Source organism: Mycteria americana, chromosome 1 (assembly GCF_035582795.1).
Source record: "Mycteria americana isolate JAX WOST 10 ecotype Jacksonville Zoo and Gardens chromosome 1, USCA_MyAme_1.0, whole genome shotgun sequence".
Taxonomy (NCBI): Eukaryota; Metazoa; Chordata; class Aves; order Ciconiiformes; family Ciconiidae; genus Mycteria; species Mycteria americana.
The window spans coordinates 73,772,287-73,796,976 of record NC_134365.1 but is presented as its reverse complement, the minus strand read 5'-3'; the positions used below and the strand labels follow the sequence as shown (position 1 = coordinate 73,796,976).

General features: G+C 39.8%; 1 protein-coding gene across 7 annotated transcripts in view; it reads right to left on the bottom strand.

The window, feature by feature from the left end:
• Nucleotides 1-24,690, bottom strand: part of PDE3A (phosphodiesterase 3A) — a 268,394-nt gene continuing 243,704 nt past the window's right edge. For all 7 annotated transcript variants that reach the window (XM_075505830.1, XM_075505786.1, XM_075505840.1 and 4 more), the window contains exons 12-16: nucleotides 23,141-23,340; nucleotides 20,760-20,963; nucleotides 17,214-17,369; nucleotides 13,078-13,318; nucleotides 1-9,550 (exon numbers count right to left, since the gene is read on the bottom strand). In XM_075505830.1, the coding sequence (XP_075361945.1) occupies nucleotides 9,303-9,550; nucleotides 13,078-13,318; nucleotides 17,214-17,369; nucleotides 20,760-20,963; nucleotides 23,141-23,340 (1,049 nt within the window). In that variant the 3' untranslated portion in view covers nucleotides 1-9,302. The remainder of the gene's footprint in view (nucleotides 9,551-13,077; nucleotides 13,319-17,213; nucleotides 17,370-20,759; nucleotides 20,964-23,140; nucleotides 23,341-24,690) is intronic.

Here is a 24,690-nt window from a genome sequence, read left to right as displayed (position 1 = left end):
AACAGGATACCACAGAATTATATTTATGTTGTACATTTGTCTTCACATTGCAACATCCACATTGTTCATTTTTGTGACAAGTATTTCTAATAATTTTGAATACATATTTACTGTATAATACATTTTACCAAGAGGCACTTCCAGTAATTCTGGCAAAAAGGAGCTTCATATAGTGTCTAACTTACAAAACAGTAAAAATAAATAATGTTTATCTAAAAGATTTTTTTTTCCTGTACAGAATCTATTTTGTACAAAACATTTATCAGCCATTAACTAAATCACTTAACAAATACTTGTGAAGAGAATATATTAAGTATTGCTACATGTATTGAGTGCAAGATACTAGTGAAAGGAAAAGAATTAGTCTGTTTATGAAAATCACCTAAAAATACAAGGCCTTGTTCCTGAAGTGTTTAAAAAGGAGAAGCTTGGTTACAACAATATTGACAATATATAAATATAAATTAACGTATGTAGTACTTAGTGAAAACACTGTGTTAAAAACTGGTGTGTACAAATCCTGAACAAGATGGCACTTTTCTGCATTGCCACTTTGGCTGGCAGTTATTTTTTAAAATATTGCTTCAAAAGAATTACAAAGGTACACAAACCCCTTTTCAAATAGAGCCGTATAAAATTACATTTCCCCCCCTTTCTCTCACCTTTTGAAGTGAAAAAAATCAAGGAGGGATTAATTTTGAAGTACACGGGTGAATTGCGGAAACTTGCTACTAGAGCTGAGTCTGAGGGAGCATCATAAAATAATTGTGTCTGAGGCGCAGTGCCCCTAGGTCGCAGGCTTGGAGTCAAACCTCATAGGCTAGGATGTAAAGTGACCAAAGTCCGCAGTGTTTTCTGAAGTAAAAAAACTTTTGGGAATTTGAAAATACAAAATTTGTATGATTTGGCCCCAAAATCTGGTGGGGGATCAAGTGCTTCAATTATATCGACACACCCAAAATTTTCACTCAGAAAGGGCTTTGACCTTGCTGGATTAATGTCTTGATTATTTTCACCAAAATGGGATTTTTTTTTTTAAATCATATCTTGTACATAATGTACATACTTGCATATTGTTACCCAGATGGCCAAACCGTATTGGAAAACAATTATTTTTGAAAGGTACTACTTCCACAACTGGAGGCAAAGATTACAAAAGGTGTTTCTGTTGGAAAATGTCCTAGATGTTCTTCTATCAAAAGCACTAAAAAGAAAAAAAACTGCCACCCGTCAGTGAAAATGTTAATCTGTTAAACAAACATAACCTACAGGATGAATCACGTCTTTTTAAAAAGTGAACTTAAATTACTTTCCATCATGCAAACATCTTATATCGATTACTGAAGAAAAGAAGACTTAACTTTAGAAAAGTAATGACCAAATGTATGCTGACATGGTTGAAATATTAAAAATATCAACACCACATAGCAGTTATTAACGCTGTCTTTGATCTTTTAGGATACTATCTGCAGTACTGTAATAAGGTTTACAAACATCTAAAAATGAAAATTTTGCATTCAAATACAGATTTTCATCGTGTGTCAGAATCAGGCAGGAATTCTGAAAAGGAAAGATAGCTCTAACAGACAACGGGCTGTCTACCTAAAGTAGTATGTACACACATGGGAAACCCCTAACTGTTTTCTCTCTGATCAGAGTACAGACCTTTTTTTTTTTTCCTTTTTATGAAAGCATGGGGGCAAAACAACTAGGGTGAGGGGAGAAAAAAACCCCAACAACAACCCCCCCAAAACTCAATCTCCTTTAAATAAATATTTAAAAGCAAAGAGCAATTGCTAATTCACATTAATTGTTTGTAAATGTTCGCTGTGGTACAGGAAGACGGCGTTGAAAATCAGAGCATCTAAGCCCACTGCCTCGGGGCTATCGCTAAACCACGGCAAGGTGGGTATAGAGTTGGATTACATTACTCTAAGGTATTTCTCCAGCTACTTTGACAACAGCCCTGTGAAATACAACATTTGTTCTTTACCTCCCAGTAGTTCCTCCCCCCGTGCCGTGCCGTGCCGTGCCGTGCCGCCTGGGACCCCACGCCTTTTACAGGCCACCAGTGCAAGCGCAGCTCCCTCTGTGAGCCCGAGGAAATGCAAGCTAACACACGCCTGCCTCGCCGGGGCCACAGCACAGGCTATGTTTTGCTTATTTGATCCGATTTCTATCTGTTTTGAATCAGGACAAGAGAATTCCATCATAAAAAGATACAGGGTCCGCAGCTGCAGCAAAGTCCTTTGTCTCTCATGCTTGCTTCCACACAGACAAAACCCAGAAATATTTGCGTTTCCTCATCTAATTCACTGCTGGGATACACCCCTTTCCACACCTGCAGACTTCAGTGGTGCTCCTTGGTGCACACAGATCCCATCTGCCATCAACAGCAGAACAAGCGTCATCTGTTGTCTCACTTCCACACCTGGGACATACGGCAAGCACGGCTTTGGAAGTAAGAAACAACGGGAACGGACTAGCCACCTGAAAAGCGCAACTGAAATAATAAATACTATCATTTTTTTTCCTCCTCTAGCACCAAGTAAAGTTTTCTTTAATGAGGGAGAATTAAACTACTTCAGTCAAAAATCCTTCTTGGTTTACTCTAACCTTCAGCTTGGCAGACCACGGCCAAGGCCAGTTGGTTATACCTGAACTCATCACCTTTCAGAAGGAACAGTTTTACAGGTGCAAGCACTCGGGGAAATTTTTGCATACACCTCAAGTGACGCTGGCAAGCTTTCAAACTGTACAATGGTTGTCGTTGTTTCAGTTTTATCAAAGTACTATTGTCAACTAGCTTGAGCTTTTGCCCCCTTTTGTCATTGTGAAAATGGACTCTCTAGAAGTGCACCCGCACTCCTCTGCCTGCAGGCTCCTGAGGAGCTTGTATCGTCCTAAGAATTCAGGCGGGTGCTCACCCGGGCGACGTCTGCATCCTACCGAGGAGGCGTGATACGTTTTTCATCAAGAGAACACCTGCCTGCCAGGAAAATCCCACTAATGGCCTCTGAAGAAATCATAATTAGGATGTAAATGGAGAATAACTCTCACACTGCTCCCTCCAACACTGGGATTCAATAACTACCACAGCAGGGACTAAAACCCTGCTTTGATTTACCTCCAGAGGAATGTTGTTTTGCTAAATGCAAATGATGAAATTCAAAGAAAGATTTATCATACTAAGTTGCTCTCAGAAGTACTGGTGCTATTTTGCTCTAATTCAGAGTTTGCCTCCAATAATTAACATTTTTTGCGAGCTCCTCCAATGAGTGCTTAAGACAGCTGGCACCTAGTTTCCATTATTCCCCCATCTGTTCAAAACCACTTAACATGCATGTTCTTCAGGAGGCCTGGACACTCTTATTTGTTGATTCATCTAAAAATATGGAAAAGAAAAAAAAAAAAAAGGAAAAGATTCCCCCACCCTAGTTAATGGGGACAATTATCTTCTCTTTAATGCTGCCACTATTTTGACTAATGCTGCGACATCGAACAGTAGTTAAACCCCCAGAAAGTCTATGGTTACTTCATTCCAGTGGGATTACATTTGATTTTGAAAGAAAAGGAAAATTAAGTGTGTTGCATAAAGTCTGCTTCATGCTGGACTGCAACTTCCTTTTCTCTTTCCTATGAACTGCCAGTTTGACTTTCTCCCTCTATGTCTACAACCCCATCAACTCAAGGACTAATTACACCAGTGCTTTGCTGCCAGCCGAGGAATACCCAAGTTCTCAGGCCAAAGTCGAGGCCCGAGACTGGAAAGAGCAAGCAACCCTCCGTGCCTGCCTCCCAGCTGCGGTGCCTGCAGCAGACCTGGGAGAGGCATGTTCTCCGCTCTGGGCACATGCCTTGATCTCGTCTTCCGCCCATGAGGCTGTGGGAGGCTCAAGAAATTCTCATACTCATTCTTAAATTGCAACCTTTCTTCCTTAAACATGTAATGCTGGAACATCTCAACCATAACAGTACTTGCAGAAGTAAGAGCAAATACTATACGTTTTTATGAATTACAGGTTTTCCAACAGTCAAAAGCCTACTCCTTCAGAGAAAGAAAAGCCACAGACTCATTGCTACCCTCCCAACCTATTGAACGCTATGTCTACCAGATGGCTCAGCTCTAGAATGAACCACAGCACATCTGTGTTGCCCCCCCCGCCACTTGAACCAGCTGGTGCATCTCCCTGGGGTATTTGCTGGTCAAGTGCCTTGTGCCTTCTCTGGATCACAGCCCTGGGCACAGCTGGGTTTGCTGGGCTGCCCAGACTCACACTGACTGGCACATCTGCATTCTACTTTCTAGGGCATTTCTGAAGGAAGACAGAAAGGCAGGGCCAGAATTTCAGAAGAATTTTTGTATCTAAAAAGCAGACATAAATTTAGGAGAACTTTCTGAAGAATACAAATGAACTTAATGTCCAGCATGGAAAACATAAAAAGGGAGTTGGGTACAGACTTTGCTTAGATGTCAAATGGTACTTTTAGAAACATCTATCTGAACCTTTACAGACTTAACTTCCTTCCAAATTCAGACCATCAGGATCTTAAGAACTTCTAACAGTAGTACACTAAGGGTAAAAGTCCCAAATGCATCCACTCAAAAGGTCCTGAGTAATCGCAGTCTTGGATTTTAACTTGATGATGATGCAGAGAGACGTTCACACATGATGTCAGGGTAAAAACCGATGAAGAACTATCCTTGCATTGTTAACAACTGCATTCTCAAATTACATCTGCCCTGGGAACCATTTACTGCCAGAATGTGACCATCATTTGCTATGAGAGCCAGCACCCTGCACAAGGTCACAGGGGAGGCCATTGGTGACATACAGCCATTTCCCCAGCTTTCTCTAAAGGATTTCACTCACAGAGGAAGGGAGTTCAAGATGGTGCCAAGAGCACAGTAAAATCCCTTTTTCCTAGTAGATTCTTGCAACTCACTTCTGATGCATGGCTTGCAACATCACATCAAACACCATCTTTCTACTGGAGGAGGCAGATGGTTTTCAGAGATGAGTGTCAACATGCTCTGTACATTAGCTCAAAATAAATCAAGAAATGCCAGGTACCCTCAAGAATTAGAGCATAAATAGTAAACTATGGCCGTTTGAACATGGTGGAAATTATTACTTCTGGACACAGGCATTTTCAGGTTCTTGGAAACTTAAGTCTCAGACTCCTCCTAAAAGAAAAGGTAATAAAATAGTTTGGGGCTATCACGCTCTCTACTTCCACGTGTTCCTTCTGCAACACAAGCATAATGAGAAAAGTTATATTCCACGGTAAACAGCATGTGACTATCAAGCAAACTGGGAATATGGGGACAAAAGGGTTTATATGTGATTGCTACATGACTGGCAGAGTGCTTTTCTCACTGCACTGGGAGCTGCAAAGCACTGCAAAAAGCCCTCTATTTACGGGAACAGCAAACTTCTAGACGAGAAGGGAACAGGATCAGTCACCAAGTGACATTACAGTGGAGAAAACAAAATATACAGTCAGAAAAAACAGTCCAATCTTTTCTCTTCCTGTTTTTAAAGAACTGAAAACTAAAATATGTAAATTTTTTGTTACTGCAAAACACTGTTTAAATGGGGCTTGCTTTCTCTAGTATCTAACAAACCTCTTTGCATACTGTATAAACCAGAAACCCACATCAACGTTGTAAACATCCCATCTGAAATCTGAGCACTTTGCTGATAGAACACAATTATTTTTCTTTTCCTTTTTTATTTTTTTCCCCCAAAATATTGCACAGGCTGTGGTTTATTTGGGGTTTGCAACACCAAAGGACTGCACAAAGTGGGAAACCATCAAGGTCTAGGCTCCAAAAGGCTGCTGCAACTGCAGGTCAAAAGTTTTGCCTCCTTTGGGCTAGACACTATTATAACCCCCCCTAAAAAATTACCTGCTTCATTATCTACTAAAAAATGCCAAAGTAAAAAAATGGTATTCACATGTTTGATATAAAATCTCTCTGGTATTTTCTTTTGTGTTATATTTAAGCCAACCTGGGTAATTTCCTGATCATTGCCTGCCAGAAATGCACTGCAAAGACTGAAAATCAGGTTCATAAGGAGTGGACACCTGCAGAAATTGGATTCTGTTAGTAACTATTTGGAGTGCAAACAAATGTCACCTCTTACCAAGTTAACCGCTCCCAGCTACTTTAGCTTCTTCACTGGTATTCCTTCCAGTTTGGATAAAATCAACGATCATTCTGATTTTAAGCCTGTCAGCAATTCCTTCACTGTAAAAGACCTGAGTTAATCAAACTGTACCCACAAACAGGTTTGTGTAGCAATGCAGTAACAATTTGTGACAGCTGCATTGGCAATATAGAAAGAAATCTTAACAAATTAGAAGCCGACACTGATTTTACCTAATGGCAACCAAAAATGATGACTAGGAAAAATGTAATAATTCCATTTCAGCACATTTTCAGGATAATTTTTCTAAGTTCAACCCTGTGTATGCCTGCTTAGGGGAGTATGTGGAACTCCACTTGCAGGATTTTGCCTCATTCTTGAATGCCTCTTTGTAATTTTACCAACTGGGCACCCACTAACACTTTCTGCAATAGCTTCTTTTTTTCTTCTTCTAGCAAAGGCAATATAAAAATCAAAATAAAAAATCCAGTCCCAGTGATCATGCACTGAAAATGGAGAAAAAAGTGCTTGGAGATGTGACAATTTAAAGCATCTCTAAGTTTAATTTTTAAAGGACAGAATGAGGCATATTAAATTCTTCTCATACTATAAGGTATGCATATCACTTGTACAAGAAAACCCCAAATAAAATGATCAAAGTGGCTGAAGAGGTGTGAAAACAGTGCAAGCTGGAATTGGTGGAGACTTGCTGAGATCTTGGGCGACATCTTTTTTTCTTTTGAATGAATTCTGCTATATCCTTTCCCTTTAAAATAATAGTGCAATTTGGATCTTTGCTTTTCTGATTTCATTGAAAAACACTTACTAAATATTTCTGCTGATAAGAGCATGCAGAGCCATGCTCTAGAGTCACTCTGTCGAAAGGCAAATGCCTTCTCTACTCATAAGAGTAGGATGGGACGATATCAGGCAAATGCAACCTGTAAGAAACCCAAATCCTGTTTTCCAGCAAAAGCTCACTCTTAACGGAAATGCAAAGCAAAAAGAAACTCTGAAGTGATAACACACATGCTGACTGGCTTTGATAGAGAACGTTTTCCAACATTTTTCGGGAGGTATCAATAGGATCATGAAATATGGTGAATGCGTAACAATAGCAAAAAGTGATGGATGCAATGTCAGAAATTTAATACAGAAAGGACTTCTCCTACAAACTCTTCCTTTCACAAGCATTCTTGCTCACACAGCAATCCTCTTCTTGGCAAGGGGCTGCAGGATCAAAATATAAAAAGCATACGTAGTCAAACGATTTTTGAGAGATACTGAACTTTATATATATAATTCTTTTTGTGGGAACAAAACTCTAAATTGTGTGGTACTGGCTGGTGCTGCCAGTCCCAAAGAGCATTAATATTTTAAAGCCTTGATCCTGTAGACCACTGGCTTCCCAGAAGGGTCTATACAAATTACTCAAGACTTTATTTGTTGGGTTTGGAAATGGCTACACTGTATAAAAATGTTTTTGTATTTATTTTTTAAAAAATTAGCTTTACAAAAAAACTTTTCCCTTTTTTCTTTTTCTTTTTTTTTTTTTTCTTAAAGATATCATTATCTACAGGAACCCATAAAAATTTTTCCATATTTACATCTAGATAGCTAATCATTGACAAATATAATATCGTGAAATAAAATATTGAAAGTGAATATCCAACCTTTTAAATAGACATTTGGCTCACAGCATAAACAACAGAGAAAACAAATAAACAGAACAAAAAAAAAGATCTGCTCTTCTCACAGGCCTGATCTTTTCCTTTCTCTTAAAAAAAAAAGAAAAAAGAAAAAAGAAAAAAAGTATATTGGTGGGATCAAACACGCTGCTTCTAAGCAGAATGCCAGCAACAAACTGCTCCCATCCAGCACCTCACACTGAAAAACCAAGTTCTCTGAAGCTCATGTGAGTGGTTGCTGAGACATACAAGTGTCCGGCCGACGCAGGACTGGCACCTGTCTCCCACGCTGCTCCTAATGCATCGTTTGCCTTTTCTTCTGAGGAATGGCATGGCCCCCACACTCCCCTTCTTCTGCTCTTAAGAGACGTAGTTTAGCTTCGTTCTTAAATGATATATTTGGCCACTGATGCACGGAGGCATAAGGTTAGGGTAGGAAGATGACAGCGTGCCTCTAGTTTCCGAGTATGTACACGCATTTGCTCTCTGTTCTCTCCTGCCTAAACACACACACTGCCCCACGCAGCCATTCACGCACTCAGAAGCATACAGAGGGCCAGGTCCTCTCAAGGGGAACAGACCAGCGTGCGACACAGTCCCTCATAACCCCCTTTGGAAAATAAATTTCCTGGCACACCCCTTTCGTCAGCAGTCTGGGAAGTGCCGAGGAGGAGGAGGAGGAAGAGGAGGAGGTGGAGGAGCCCGCGCAGCCGGATGGGGCCAGGTCAGCAGCTCGGGCCACTGCGGCCCCTGCTGAAAGGCTGCTGCCTGCAGCCGGAGCGCAAACTGGGACTTGGAGGGCTATGGGGAATGCAAAGCTCCTCAAAATGGTCTCTGGTTCCCTTGTGGGAAAAAAATTCAGGCCTTCTGTTTGTTGTCATGTACTGGGACATGTGCTACAGCTAGTGTAATAAGAACTCAAACTATGCTATATTACATTACATCCACTCACACTCGCAAACACCCCCTCAGGCACACGTATGTTGGCAGGATATATCAGCATTCATATAAAGCTTTGGAACTTTTATCCCTCAGCATTAAGAGCAAAACCTACTTAACTGGTACCTTACTGAAAACTGCAAATGTGCTTTAGAAGCAGCATTTCCTTAGATAACTTTCTTCTGTAAATATCACAGTGACCATAATATATATCATTAAATGTATTTTGCTGAAGTGCGCAGCCAATAATCCTGGCTATATATATATATTTATATATAATTCCACCCACCCCCAAATCTCTTTAAAGAAAGTCTGTAAAAGCCGGTGTCGCAGTGTGAAAGCTTCCTTGAGCATAGGAGTTTAAACAATGTACCTCACCATAAAAAGGAAAGAGAAACAAATTAAACAGCTGTAGGCGCATTATCCCATACTTCTACAGTGTTGTGTCTAAATGCTGTGCTGGCTTGAGAAAGAGTCTGTGCACGAGTCAATCTGTCTTAAAATACTGCTGTAAATATTGTCATTGGTTCGGTTCTACAGTTGTGTTCTCCTCTTCATCCCTCTTGGGCTTCCCTTTCTCCTCCTCCTCTTCCCTGATGGCCTGGATTTGTTCTGAAGATTGGTGCAGCGTGGATTGCTCCGTGCCTTGCTTCTCTGTCCCGGCTAACCTCTCCTCGTCCTCAATTACCTTCTTCCACATTTTATGGTTCTGAAGCAGGTGCTGAGTGATCTGACAGTAGATTTTCCTCCTCTTGAACTTCTTCTTTCCTGTAAAATACCGTGTGACATTAATGTACTGTTTTCTGTGAGAGAAGAAGGAAAAGGGACTGAAGGTGTAGGAAGCAGACAGGGTGTACTATGACATATAGGAACTACACCAACAGCTTTTTAAAACCACAAACTTAAACAGCCTTAAAATTCGGAAAGCTATGCCTCTCATAGACCTCTAGGAAAGCAAACTGATTTCCTGCACAGTTTGAGCCCCAGCTTCATCCTATCACAGGCTGCATGCTGTCCCTGACTATGCAGCTCACAGAGACATCTAGTGCTTGAATGATTATGCATAAAACATGTTGCTCAGCCGTTTCTGCTCATTTTTTAATATCAAGTACTTAAAGACTCTGATCAACCTACTCCATAACACACACATTAAATTCTGTGTCCCCCCTTGCCCCCAATGGATCCCTGCTGATTGCTCTAGAAAAAAAGATCCTGATTTTGTTTTCTCCACATTTTACCTCTGATCTGAGCTGTAGAAGGATAATGAATGAGCAAGCATTAGTAATCAAAGGAGGGAACCCATTCCTATGTTCCCTTTTCAAAGTCAGAAGTTTGCCACTCCACCATCGCAGGGGAGATGACCTGAAAGCCTTTGCACAACATTGCTTTGGCAACGGAGTCTGGCCACTGAAGTAGTCATACACTATCAGGGAGCTTGCTTGTCTTTGGTTTTGAAGCATCAGTTCCCTGCTGTTAACCTATAAAACGTTTTTGGCGCGGGTAGTTCTCATGGCTCCTGACACAGCTGCACTACAAGTGTTTTGCTGTCTGAAGTGTGTCAATATAGTCTGTCCAACACATATTGTTAACTCCTTAACAGTACAAAGCTTGAAAATTTTCCCTGGTCACTAACGGTGGCAATGGCAGTCACAGAACTGAAATAATAACCCCTCCAAAGACAACTGCTGATTTCTTTTTTAAAGAAGGTGACGTAGGGAATGTTTTGTACCAAATAAATTTGCGTGGATTAGTATTTGCAGGTTGCCTAAAGTATGTCTGTGTCAGGATCCAAAACGTTTAGCCCTTGAAGCTTTTGAACTGGAAACAAAGAGCTTTTCACTGAGCACAGACCAAATCCAACTCAATTCTTCATTAGAAAGCCTTTGGTTCCCTGTAGGAAACCTTCAGGTTTAGCACTAATAAGAAGTCCCTACCCTGCCAATGCCGCAGCAGGACATTCTCTCCTGGGTTTTCCGGGTGACCCCGCATCTCGCTGCTCTCTGCAGACACCAGTGAGCACTTGCTGTAGTGTTAAAATTTGTCTGAATCACTAAAGACTTACACTTGCATCAGAACTTTGGGGAATTACATGCTGCTGCATAATAACAAAAACTATTTTAAGCTACCTTAAGGTTTTATAACTCTTAAATTTATCTCAACTGCTTTAGTGAATTATCAGGAACTAAGTGAAGTGTTTTCTCCCACGATTATATTTCCACCTGCCCAAAAGACATTTCCATCAAGAAAAAGATCTCCACCAACATCTACACAACTCTTAGTATTTATGCATCTGACATCTCAACCTTTTATTTTGTTTCATTGAGAAAGTTAAGAACATCCAAAATTGTGTTGATCATAGGTATAAATTTCTAATGACCTGTAAGACCCCTATATTGACACAAAAGATGCCGTAAATTCCTGATTCAGATCCACACAGTCACAGAGAATTTAGGGAACCAGAAAAAACCAGTTTGTAACATGTTGGCATGATAGAGAAGATGAGCACCCCACATTTGGTAAGAAGGAAGTAGGAAGACTTTGTTTGGATATTTCGAAACTTCTGATACATTAATTTTTAAGGTTTTGAAAAAGATAAAGAGCCTAAAAGCACCAGGCTGGATAGTAAAGTACTGTCATGGAGTAGAATGTTAAAAAGAAAACAGAAGACAACTAAAAAATGATCTGTTTTCAATGTGACAAGGGTTAATAATGGTCTGTGCTTTTAACCCAAAAGCAGCATTGTTGGACTTGACTAGCAGTGATACAGAAGATAAGTGAATACAGAAATGAGGTAAATGGAAACTAAGGATTTCAAAGTAAGGTTAGACACTCCAATAGATAAACAAGAACATCCTTCATCTTTCTTTTTAATACAGCAATATCAGTTTCAGGCTTTGGGGTCTATGTTGGTTACCAATCGCATCTGCTTTCTCCCAGTAGGCAATTCCATAAATGCCAATCTGCCACAGAAACATGTGGCTCTGCCTACTGTTACAGAGTTGATAGATGATAAGGTGCTAACATAAATCTGTGTGTGCTATATTACTTAATGTTTGCTGTTCTCAACAACATTTTTTGTGCATGTAAACCTGCTAAACTTAAAATATGTGCGCGTGTGTGTGTGTATGAAGAACAGCAATGGTTTCTTAAATACAAACCGTATACCCCTGGATCTTACTAGAGATAAAAGATCAATTCTGCACATCAGGAAATACAGATTTTAGTTCAATATCCTTATGTGACTTATTGCAATCATCAAATCTTTCCACTTCTCAGCTTCCTCAATAGAAAATAGGGATGATACTCAGTAGGGCATGAAAGTGTGTGGGAAAGAACAGAAAAAGTGAGGCTGTTAAGAGAAGAAGCTATGTATCAGTATTTCACTAGCGCACTTAAGGTTGGTGCTTTCTAGAAAGGATTAGATATAGGGGAGGGAGAGAAAGATGACCTGGAGGAAGGAAATAAAAGAACAGTAGTAGGAAATTCACAGGGGGGGGGAACACAAAAGAGAGGAAAAGGTAACGCATGCAGGATTAAACTGGTAAAAGAAACAGGTCTACAGTTGCAGCCTTTTCTCTTAAAAATCACTTCCAACGAGTTCCTGAGATCTCCTTTAAAGGTATAAATTTTCCTCTCAGTATGACAAATGTAGCACTGTTGCCCTTCTGGAGGAGACACAGGAGACTATCAGCTTTAGTTACTGATTAGCCAGAAGGGCCAAGTGATGCAGCTCCCAGCACACAACACAGCAATGCTCAGTGCTGATTCTCTCCCCACTCTTCTCCACACATTACCTTGAAGAGATTTGCATTAAAATACGTCCATTGCTAAAAACTCTTTTACTCATCAGCATCTCAGAGCCTTATTCTATTATTCCTGTACATCATGCTAACTGATGGAAATGATGAGTACTTTCCTCAAAAAAATCTTCTCCCAACCATCCTTTCTTCAACTGAAATTGTTACAGTCTACTAACATCAGTACTGAAATAGTCTAAAAAGCCCTCATGCACAGATGGGTGATCCAGCACCAGAAATCTCAACTGAGGGTAGAAATGAGTAGTAGATGTGAACAGCAATGCGTACCAGTCCTGAAACCACGGAGCATCTCCATTACCAACATAACTGGCTACATGCCAGCTTCACCAAGGACAACACTAAATCACTGTAACTCTGGAGGGGCCCATATTGAACCTGAGCAGCTCACGGTCTCTATGCTTTTACAATATGGCTGCTTAGTTTTTGGTCACAATATGCAACTTGCTCTGTTGAAAAATGTAAGTGTGAACAACTTACTGGATTCAGCATTTTCACAAGTTTCCATTTCTGCTGTTTCTTCCTCTTCGTGCTCATCAGTATCTCCTGATTCATCACTATCTTCTATCCATTTTCCTGGCATCAGCCCCGCTGAGTCATAGGAGTTACATAGTGGTCCCACAATGTGAGTGATGAAAGATTCCTGGAGGTGTGCCAGCTGAGGAGCAGAGCGATCCATGAAAGGACTGATTGGCAAGCCCAGGCTAGCCTCTTCATCACCCTGGAGATGAAAAATAGCAGTAATTTCTCTGAAGTAAATGAAACAAAACGGTGTAACGAAAAGGAGCAATGCACATCAAACCAATTAAAAATGATGAAAGAAAAATAATTCAACTCTAATGCCACTTCCATAGCACACCAGCATGACATTACAACAGTGCCATCACGTCAAGTGGTTCATCGAAGTTACAGCTCTTTTCTTGTAAGAGGACCCACCACTGACAGTGTGAATTTTAACAAGGATGTCAGTTAATGACTCTGCAGAGTGATGCCCACCACCCTTGTCCTGTACTTTACACTGTGAGTGTGCAAATTATTCTTTTCTTTCTTTTTCCACATTATTTTCAAAAAATCCCTTCTGATTTTGTGATTGTTAGCTCACAACAACCTTGCAGTCAGCCACCTGTTTGCAGGGAACAAGACTGAACTACAAGCAAGGGCTATCTCATTGAACCAGTTTTCTTATTAATTTTGTCCTTACTATACATAACATGGAGAGGTCCTCTTGGCTTTGGGTCATAAGTATTTGTTTCCTGAGACTATTAGAATGATCCCTATGAAAGCAGGGGTTACTCAGAAGCAGTAAATCTTTCCCATAAAGCTTTTTGCTAGCTTTTCCTGGGGAGAGAGGGTAGAGGGGATGTATAGGGAGACTTTTTTCTCCCTCCTCTCGTGATGTAAAAGAAGGTAAAACTTTTGTGCGTAACCAAGTCTGATATACTCATTCATCCCTATCACAGCAAAGCTTCTGGTGATATCAATGAGTTTTCAGCCGAGTAGACATGTCAAGACTGGATGCCACCTCCCCAAAAAACCCACCTAATCCCCCTAATCAAGCCTGATATGCAAATTAAAATTTTAATACAATACAGAGATCTGTATTTGAGAATATAGATTAGAATTTGGAGAGACATTTTCAGTTTCCATTACATTACAGATTGCCCAAATTTATCTCCTTGTAACCTAAATTTTCCAAAAGTCATGGACAATGTGTCTGGTCAACACCCTGTTGATATCTGGGAAGGCCAAAGAATGAGAGTTAAATTTTGAAGCATGTATTACAAATGTCTCATTTCCTTGTGTTTTGTTTTGTTACTTTTATAATAACCTACCCCAAAATGTTATGTTAAATCATTAAATGCAAAATATTAGTGTTAACAAAACAATGAAACATGCCATCCATTCTTGAAATGGCAAGCAAATTAAGAGGTGGCAGCTTACTCTTCTTTACAGTAACACATCTGAGATTTCCTGGTTGTGAGCTGTCAGTAGTGGGAAGAAAGCTGACTATTGAAATGTTTACAAGTTCCTTTTTCATGTTCCATTAAAACATGATTTATTATGTGAAACATCTTGCAGTGAGTTTTTTGATTCTTTTTAATATGACTAACCTGTCTTCAAATAAGTATGCTGAGCATGTGGAGGGAAGAAAAGGAAATATACTGTAACAATATGACACAGGATTTTGAATGTTTCTATGTAAAAAGTTTTTAATAAGGAGTTTTTATTTATACAGGAGTTAAATTCTTCAAAGGAATTGGTGTTTATTAAATGAAATTCAAGAAAGATATTTCATTATTTTCACAGCATAGGTTGAATGTACATATGTATGCTTTTTGATAACCGTTCTAGGGAAATTCAAACTTCCCATAAAATTCTCCTTTTTAGAAATGAGAAAATGAAGACTTTTCCCTTCTCAGAAAATATCTGATGATCAAAAGCATGGTGAAGATGGTTTGATACACCTCTCATAGCATACTACATTAAAGAAAATCAGATTTTAACCTAGGTTAAATAAATTGAGAATCTAGCTTATCCTCCTTAATGCCAAAAGTAGGTCCTAGGAAGAAAATGTTCTCTGTTTTCAATCCCATCAGTATCCTGTCAGCATGGCAACTCATGCCATGCAAAAAAACCAAACCAGGAAACCCACTGGAACGTATTGATTTCTCAAGACACTGAATACACACCTTCTATTAAACCAAACCCAAAACCCCCTAATATCTTACTGACTACCTGACCTCTTGGAATTTGCAAGTCACAAGTTCAAATACATTTGCCCACAATCCCCATGCCAAAAGGAATACCGTTAACAAAGATAACATATGTGTTATTCTGAATCAAATTTTGCAGAGAGGATAAATCTCAATGTATTTTTTTTTTAATTACAGGATTATAAGAAAGACAATCTCCAACAGTCCTTTGGAGCAGCTTCCAAGAGCATGAAAACATTAGTAGCACACCTTTCTGACTGATGGAAAATAACCCAGATTCCTACTGTGGAACACATAACCCAGTATCCTCCCACATGTGTTCCTCCGAAGTTTGATTCAGAGCTCACTACCCAACACTTTGACGATATTAATGTATTGGAGCACTTACTGCCCTCTGACATTAGTTATGTTGGATCAAAAGAGAGTCATATCATATATCTGATTAACAGGTTTTGTCTGCATGCAGTAGTCACCCCCATAAGGTATAATCATCACCAGAATTAAGTGAAGTACAATTTGTTGGGAGAGTTGTAATGAAAAAAGACTAATATGAAGAAAACCATTTCCTGAACGAAAATTTGGGAGATGAAGGTTGACCACTGTTGTTATGGGACTCACTCTCTTTCTTTAAGAAAAAATGAAAAGAAAAATGAAACCAACTATATATGTAATATATGTAAGGGTCATTGTTCTTTCTTTTTCTCAGGAGATCTGAAATAAATGAAGGAGCTTCAGGTCAATGCCTGAATTTTGTCCCTTTTCCCACTTCTCTACATATTCCAGAAGGCAGTGGTAGAAAATCCTGTTTTTTTTTCCAAACTGTAAGTACAGTAAATTTAAGGGAAGATGAAAAGGCTTTAGTCTGTGACTTCAAGTTACTGCACAGCCTCCCTGAGAAGTCTGTGGGGTGTCTGGTTGAGCGATTTAGCCTGCTTGCTTCCTTTCGAAAAGACAGGATGTGGAGTTCAGTCTAAATAGCACATTCAAAATATGTTCCCACTTGGGAAACAGAGGAATAGTGTGGGAACAGCCCTGTCCCTTGCACTCGGCAGGGCTAAATAGGTTATAATGAGAAAAGGTTCAATTAAGGGCTTCCTTACACCTGGCAGGAGAGGACCAGTGCCTGGCTGTATTCCCAGGTCTTTGTAAATCAGTCTGTGGCTGCCCTCCTTCCTTGTGCTACCATCAGCTGAGCCTTGCATAATTAGTGCAGTTGTACTGACAAGCCTTCTGAAAGCTGAAAGTGTTGTTTTAAAAAATAAAGTATGAGTCAGGATCAACGTGTAGGGAGCAGATATGGTTAGTCTGTGATAAACTGGAAGTCAATGTTACAGTCATGCTCAGTACATAAAGGTTCTGTGTGTGTGAACAGAGACGTGGCCCACAAGGAAGCTAAAATAACTCCTCTGCTCTGTTTAGATCAACTCAACAAGGATGTTGTGTCCAGTTTTGGAGACCACATGTCAATAAAAGTGTGAGCCACCTGGAGTGACTGCAGAGGAGAGCAATGAGAACCAGCTGATGTCTTGAAAAGACAGAGAAGGAAGGATGAAAAGATAGTTTGCGCTAAAGAAGACTGAAAGGGAGACATGACGACTGCCAACAGAAAAAAAAGAGGAAGGGAAAACTTGTTCGCCATGTCCACTGTAAGGATAGTGCCAGACCGGAACAGTTAAGCCTGTAGAAACCTCATCATCAAAGGTCTTTGAGGACACATCAGAAGCTTCAGTGACAAATGCACTTTCACTGATCCAGCAAAAGGAGGGACTAGTGTAACTCTAGCCATCCCCTTCACCCCTGTTCTCTGTGATTTTCACTTATCACCAGCACTAGCATGCTGCAAGACTGTTTAACACAAGACATGCAAACAGCAGATACCACTTCGGACATGCATTTATTTACCTGTTCATAAAACTCATTGACAATGCCTTCTGTCCACTGCAGATGCAAATCTTTGCATTTTGCAGGCCCATTTATGTCAGCCAGTTTGATGCACATTTGGCAAACCAGCAAGCGGTCGTTCTCATTAGTCCAGTCAATTCCAACATCATCATTCACCTAGTAGACAGAAAAAGGAAAACCACGCCAGTAATCCTGGGTAAAAGGATGCATCCACAGAGGAGGTTCTACCCTGGGATATCTTACAGTATATTCAGCTATTTACCAAAATCACAAGTGTAAGCAGGCGAACTAACCCAAGGTTGGAATTTACAATCAGCTGTAGAGCAATATGTAAAAAGAAAAGTAAGTGAAAAACAATGAACATTGAGATAAATTATGAGAAATTAATATTTAGCAAACAATGTGCCTGTTTGAAAGCATTTGCTAGGAAAACAAACGCAATCTTTCCATTACATTTTCCAAGAAATTACTACCTAACTGGTGTAGAAAGATAAATTACCATTAAATGCTATGCTGATTTAATTGCAGTGTGAAGACGCATGTAACAAGCTTATTTCCCTATTTGATCTAAGCATGTCTGAAAGTATTCCCTATATTTTACCTTTTCTCTATTTTTTCCATACCTTCCACAATAAAAAGTGATATATACTATCAACTGCTCTAAAATAAAAGCGTCATCTTAAAGAATCACAGAAAGGTTGAGGTTGTAAGGCACCTTTGGAGATCATCTAGTCCAACCCCCCTGCTCAAGGCACGGCCAGCTAGAGCAGGCTGCTCAGGATCATGTCCAGTTTGGTTTTGAATATCTCCAAGGAGGAAAACTCCACAACCTCTCCGGGCAACCTTCCAATATACAACCCCTGTCAACAGTAAACACCTCCTTTCTTATTTTTAAATTGGGATTCCTGTATTTCAGCTTGTGCCCATTGTCTCTTGTCCTGTCACTGGATACCACTGAGAAGAGTCTGGCTCCATCTGCTTTACTGTCCCCATCAGGTATTTATATACACATTGCTGCATCCCATCAGGTCCCATGGACTTGTGTATATCCAGTTTGTTCAAGTGCTCCCTAACCTGTTGCCATTCACTGAGGATAAGTCTTCACCACTTCAGACTTTCTCTCACACCTGAGGGGCCTGGGATTCCTGAAGCTAGGTCTTAGCCACAAAGACTGAGGCTGAGAAAGCATCGAGGACTTTGGCCTTTTACATCTCCAAACAGTCTGCGATACTAACCTTTACTGCCATTAGCCACATTTTGCCATCTCAGCCTTTTCTCCTAGAATATCTCCTAGTGTGGGAGGGGCTGTCTTCTACTGTCCACTTAATTTTCGAAATTCAAATCCCTCCTTGAAACACAGCTTTAATTGTCAAGCTTGCAATAGTTAAAAATGGGTAGAAAGTTGTGCTATGACTAGATGAAACTTTCATGTCCTCTGTCAGCAGGTCCCCTGCCCCATACAGCAGTAGGCCCACATGGTGAGGGCTTTGCTTTTGGTGTACATGATCCAACATAACTAATGTCAGAGAACAGTAAGTGCTCCAATGCATTGATATCATCAAAGTGTCGGACAGTGAGCTTCCTTCATTATTTCTTGTTGGTACTTTCCAGACTGCAAGTTTTCTGTTGGGAGGATGCTTACGTTACATGTGTTTACGCTGACTTCTGTACAGAAGGGTGTCTCTGACTGTAGCCTCAATATACTAAACTACAGTTCAGCAACCCAATCAATAATGTGATCATTTAGAATTAATTTTATCAGTTACAGCACCTCCACCCATATACAAATATGTCATGTTTGTGGGCTCTCTGAGACCACTCTGGTACAAAAGAGTTTTTGCCAACCAAACATAAATAACCTCTTTTTAAGGCAGTGATTACTCTGGGAAAGCCAGGCTCAGCCACAAGCACTGGTTAATATGTTCACCTTCTCCTCCACTTATTCCATGCATGACCATTTGATTATTCAAGCAATAAGGAAAGAGAAGGAGGTTAACAGATGTCCTTACAAATCTATAGCGAGCTAGCAGGACATGATACATCAGACTGTTCTCCTATTTATCTGCAGCGTCTCAGGTATCATCTTGCTTTGTTACAACAGTGGTTACACCTGCGGCTGTCCAGCCTGATAGTTTTAAGACAAATTTAGTTTTCAATATCCACAATTTATGCTAGTACTTTGGTCAAGCTTGTCCTCTTCCACAGTTAAGATAGTTAATCTCTATGACAAAGCCACAGTAATCACTGGTTTAGCCTGTCTTCTTTCATTTCTTACTTATGTTCACAGAAGTGAAGGTTTTGGTCCAAACTGTCAAATTCAAAGGATGTATTCAGACAGCCTAAATTCCCAGTGCTTTATTGTCACTGTAGCCCTGACAGATGAGAATCTGCCAATACTGTTCAGTACTTTATGAGGAAATTAGGCTGGTGAAAATGATCCCAGAGTTTAAAATTAAGACCTAAAGAAACCCCCCGATATTACCAGAGGTTTTGGGACATGACTAGCAGCAGTGCAGAAGGAGTTCAGACTTTTACAGATCTACAGATCAGGTCTCTGTCTACCCTGGACCATAATTTAAGGCCTTTCTTTGTTAGGCTTTAAGAAGCTGTAAAGAGAGAGATGTTACAGGGAAATAGAAAACAAAACCAGATATATATCTGGAGGCTTCAACATTTCAGGATACAGGTCCAGCCTAAGAAATACCACAAGAAAACATTTTGTCTATGTCACCAAAACAGCTAGGAGGTCCTAGTCCTGGATGAGAAACACACAGTGCTTGGTGTGTTTCTCACAAGGAACAAGAAGGCCGTACCAGCTCCAAAGGCAGGTATCATCTAGGTAACATGCCAACAGCTTTGATGGATGATGGAGTTTATTAAAGTAACTTGATAGGTGGTGATTTCCAATAAGTTAGATTGAAACTGTACAATAATTTTTAAGAATGGTTTCCCAGGGTTGCAATTTTATACTTACTGAATGGAGTGTGCAGGAAAGATCTTTAGTGACCTTTCTCTGGGGTTTACCCATTTGAAACAAAATAGGAAAGAAAGATCATGCTTTCATCGCATTTGAAATTAGAATTTCAAAATTGTTATGACTTCTGTGCTTTGATAATATAACAGTACAATTAAACTAATAAAAATTCACATTAAGTATTTAGCCATTATGGAAACTTGGTAACACCTTTGATTTTTTTCCCCCGAGTACTTTGCTAATAGGTCTAAAGCGCCAGCGAACAAGAAAACAATGTTGAAAAGTAGGATGTAAGTGGAATTTATATTCAAACAGTCCATAATATCCTTAGCCTCAAACTACTTTCTGAAAAAACTAAACATATATAAGAAAAGAAGCTGTGCCACTAAATTTAAGTAAGTAAAAAATAACAGAAGTGCCAGATTACTATTCAACAGAATGTTTTACAGCAGCCAAAAGGACATTCGGAAGAAAGAGAAACGCAGCAGCCTTTCTAGCCTTTTCACTGTGATGCTACCAAGCCCCACAATCTTTTCTGACCATCTACCAGAAACCCTAACCAATCTTCTTACCTTGGCATTGAATTTGGCAACAAAATCAAAGTGTTTCTTCAGGTCAGTAGCCAAAATTGCCTCAATGACGAGGAAGCGGAAATGCTTGAACTCCACGTGGTCGAGGTTGACCAGGAAGTTGTACTCTGGCCTCGACATGAAAAGGTTCCAGGCAGCAGCGGCGTGGTGGTTCTCCAGGACGGAGCGGTCGTTGTACAGCACCGCCTGTGAAAGCAATGTGGGCAGCTGAAAGCTGAGAAACCTCTTAGCAAAAGAAACACTGCAACGCAGAAATGAGAATGGGGATGATGTATGAGGGAGGTTCAGGATTGGGTGATTTGTTTGGTATTTTTTTTTAAAGAACTTCTCGAGGTTTGAAGATGTGATATTGGCAGGACTAATAGCAGACACCTGAACTGTGATGGTGAAGATTTATTGGAAGATTGATTTGAAAAATCGGGGTCTTTCGTGTTCAAGGGTCTTCGGTTCCTGACTGAACTGCATCATATGACAACAGATTATTCTGTTTCAGGCCACAAATTAATGACTAATATAATATAGGTGTGTGCTTCCCTGATTGTCAGAACTAACCTCACTTAACAGGCATTATTGTCTTTGGTGTTTGTACCTGGCAATTCTGTCCATATTGGACTGATTGCAAACACAGAAACAAGTGAAATTCCAGTTTGCAACCTGACAACGCACACCCAGCCTGACAGATTTCTCAATGCTAAAATCCAAAATTGGTTGAACCTTTACCAAAACAAGATGCATAACTGTCATAGTGATGGCAATTCCATTCAGAAACTAAAGAAAGATCTAGAAAATAGACTTTAAGGGACAACAACCATCCAGGAAATCTGTCCACTTCAGCAGCATTCAGTTTTTTGACGATTTGGTTTATGGAAAGAAAAGCTTTTGGAAATATGCTTCTATGTAAAATAGATACAAGTTTGTAACTGTTTACACAAATATATACACATACATTCCAGTGGCTTTTCACTTCAATTATATTTTTCTGTCATCTAGAGATGAAAAAATTCAGTCCTATCCTAAAGTATAGAATCTATTCTTTACCCCAGAGAACAGGTTGCTGAAGCAACTCAGCTTTACAGCCCATCTTGCCTAACCGCACAGTAAGCATTTGAGATAGATATATTCTGCTACCCAGGCCCAAATCCTGAGGGCAGATTTTTAATACAGCAGCACTTTATCATTACTGGAAGCTGATACTGCTTGTCATGAAAAAGAAGAAAAAAACCAGATGCCAAGTACAAGTTCTGCAAATTTCAGGTGATATCAGATTTAAACAAACAAACAAACAACAAACCAAAACCAAAACCCTCCAAAATAACAAGAATTTGAATTTCTCCCATTAATTTGTTTTCAAACTAGGGACAATACATTAAGGTTAATCATCTAACTTAATACATTAAGGTTAATCATCTAACTTCCCTTGTTGATTTTTATAACCACAAAGCTATAGCACTCATATCTTAAAAATAGATTTAAGGATAGTGTACATCTTCTATCAATCTAATTACCTGGCCAGAGTATCAAAGTTCTCGATCACAGAAAGATGTTGCAAGGATGAGAAGTATTACTATCAGTTTGTAGACAGAAACTGATATAGAGCAAATTCAGGTGACTTGCTCTTGATGAGAGAAGTCGTCTGGATCCAAGTTGGGGAGTAAATCTAGAATTTCTGCATTCCTACCTGACTTCTCATCATTAAGCTATCTTTTTTTCTTTCCTTGTCCATAGAAATACTTTTCAGCACAGTATGCTGAAGCCAGGCAGGTCAGCTATGTAAAGTAAGGAAAGATGATCTCATAATTAAGCCAATAAACAGTGACTCAGAATTGCTGAATTCAACTCCCAGCATTGGCAGCAACTTCTGTGTAACCTTAGGTAAGTCTCAATTCTTAATTTATAAAAACTGAGATTATTTTCCACACATCCTCCACCCCGACAGATGCATAGTGTAAAAATACATTCATAAAAGACTGCAGCTGCTCATATTCTATAGGAACAACAGAAAATATGTTACGATCATGCACAAACTAACTTGCATGGTGCGCTGTCAACCAACTATACAGGTGTTTTTTTATTTTATTTTAATCTTTCTGTGCCTTACTGGGTAGAATAATTCTTTGTTCTCTGTCAGCTAGCAGAGCATTAGCTTCTCCTTCACTGAGACATTTTATCAGTACCTTTCTTAACAGCTCTACTGAGGGTGGTGAGGGTGTTTAAGAAGACTCTGACCGGTAATCCCCAAGTAAAGTGATTATTTCTGTCACTTTGATAAGCTGTTTCAAAATATTTGGTAGACTTGTGCTTAATGGAAGCCACAGGCAAAGACCTTCCAAACTTAACAGCAACGCTGCTTGAGATTTATTTACCTGAGGAGCACTCGTTGCTACCAAAAAGGCATTGGTCCTTCCTGGATGATCATAATCATGCATGGCTGCAGCTACATAAAGAGCCATCAATTCAAGGGCAGGGATGTTGCCAGCTAGGCATCCGTAGCTGTCATCTGTAGGTGTGTATGTCTTCGAAAACACATAGCCCATATGGCCATGAGTGATTCCACTGTCAGAATCTGAGCAGAAATAAATAAATAAATAAATAAATTCTTATCACTTTTTCAGTGACTTACTGAAACAGATAGAAGCAACAAAGCAGGAAGAGAAGAAACAAATTTACAACACATACAGAAGAGTAAACATATCCTGACCTCAATGTTTTCTGATACTGTGCACATGATCCAGTGCAATAAGGCACACAACTGGAAAGGAACAAATTCTGATCCCATGTGGGGATCTTCCAGCCATCCGGCAGAGCCTGTTCTCAAACTCTCTAAGTTACTAGCAATAAGCCATGGATTCACGGCCATGCTGGAGCTTTGTGGGTAACTTGATCTTCCCACTCCTTCGTCTAATTGCTTCATCATATAGATTAGTCTATGAGACACTAACAGTCCTTAAAGCAATGGACTAGCATTTATTAATTCAATTATGGTGCATGTTTTCCAAACCAGAGGTCTAGACTTTGGATCTTTGCTGATAATCATCTTAACAGCCTCTTTTTGAAGCAGCTTGAACATGCCTGTCAGAGGCAGATACTGAGTGAGATGCTTTGCTAATTTAATCTGCTTGAATAGATCTTACATGCAGCTGAACAATGTCTTTCAAATAACAAACACCAAAAAGCCCCCAAACTCAATCCCTTTCATTCCACCTCATCTACAAAGTCTCCGACAACCCTTGCTAATAAAATTTTCCAGGAATAAAAACATTACCCACCCCACCAAAACATCCTGAAGAGTTTCACAAATGGTATGTATGTGCCACACAAACACCACCAAAAAAGCAGAAGTGAAAGTGGTTTCTGTGGAACAAACTCCTGCTTTTCCAATAACTCCCTCAGAACTCCCACAAAATACAAATAGGTCCTCTAGTTGCTACAGCTGAACCTGGAGAAGTTAATATAAAGATGAAATAAGAACAGCTTCTTGTAAGGAGCAATCATAAAACAGCAGATGAGTGGTCTTGCAAACTAGCTGCAAAATGGTAACAACTCTCTTTCTTTGGAGACAGCGAGGAAAGGCAAAGGAACACTTCATGACAGCCAAGCAGCGGCAAGTGCACGGCACTACCTGCATGCCCCAGCGGTTTCGCAATAGCAAAACAATGCAGGGTTTGAGGATTTAAAAGTCTACACTGCTTCTGGAGCAGTGTTGAAAAGCACTACTAATACAGTTTTCCTAGAAAAAAAGCTACTGTAAAAATAAAATGGTAACAAACAGTTGTTGTTATGGGTGACCACAAAGGCTTGCATTCGCACATTGTTAAATGCAAAGTATTAGGTTTTGGAGGACCAATTCCATTCTCTTCAAAGTTACACAAACATACCTTAACACCTTCAACATCCAACGTGCTACTGAACTTAA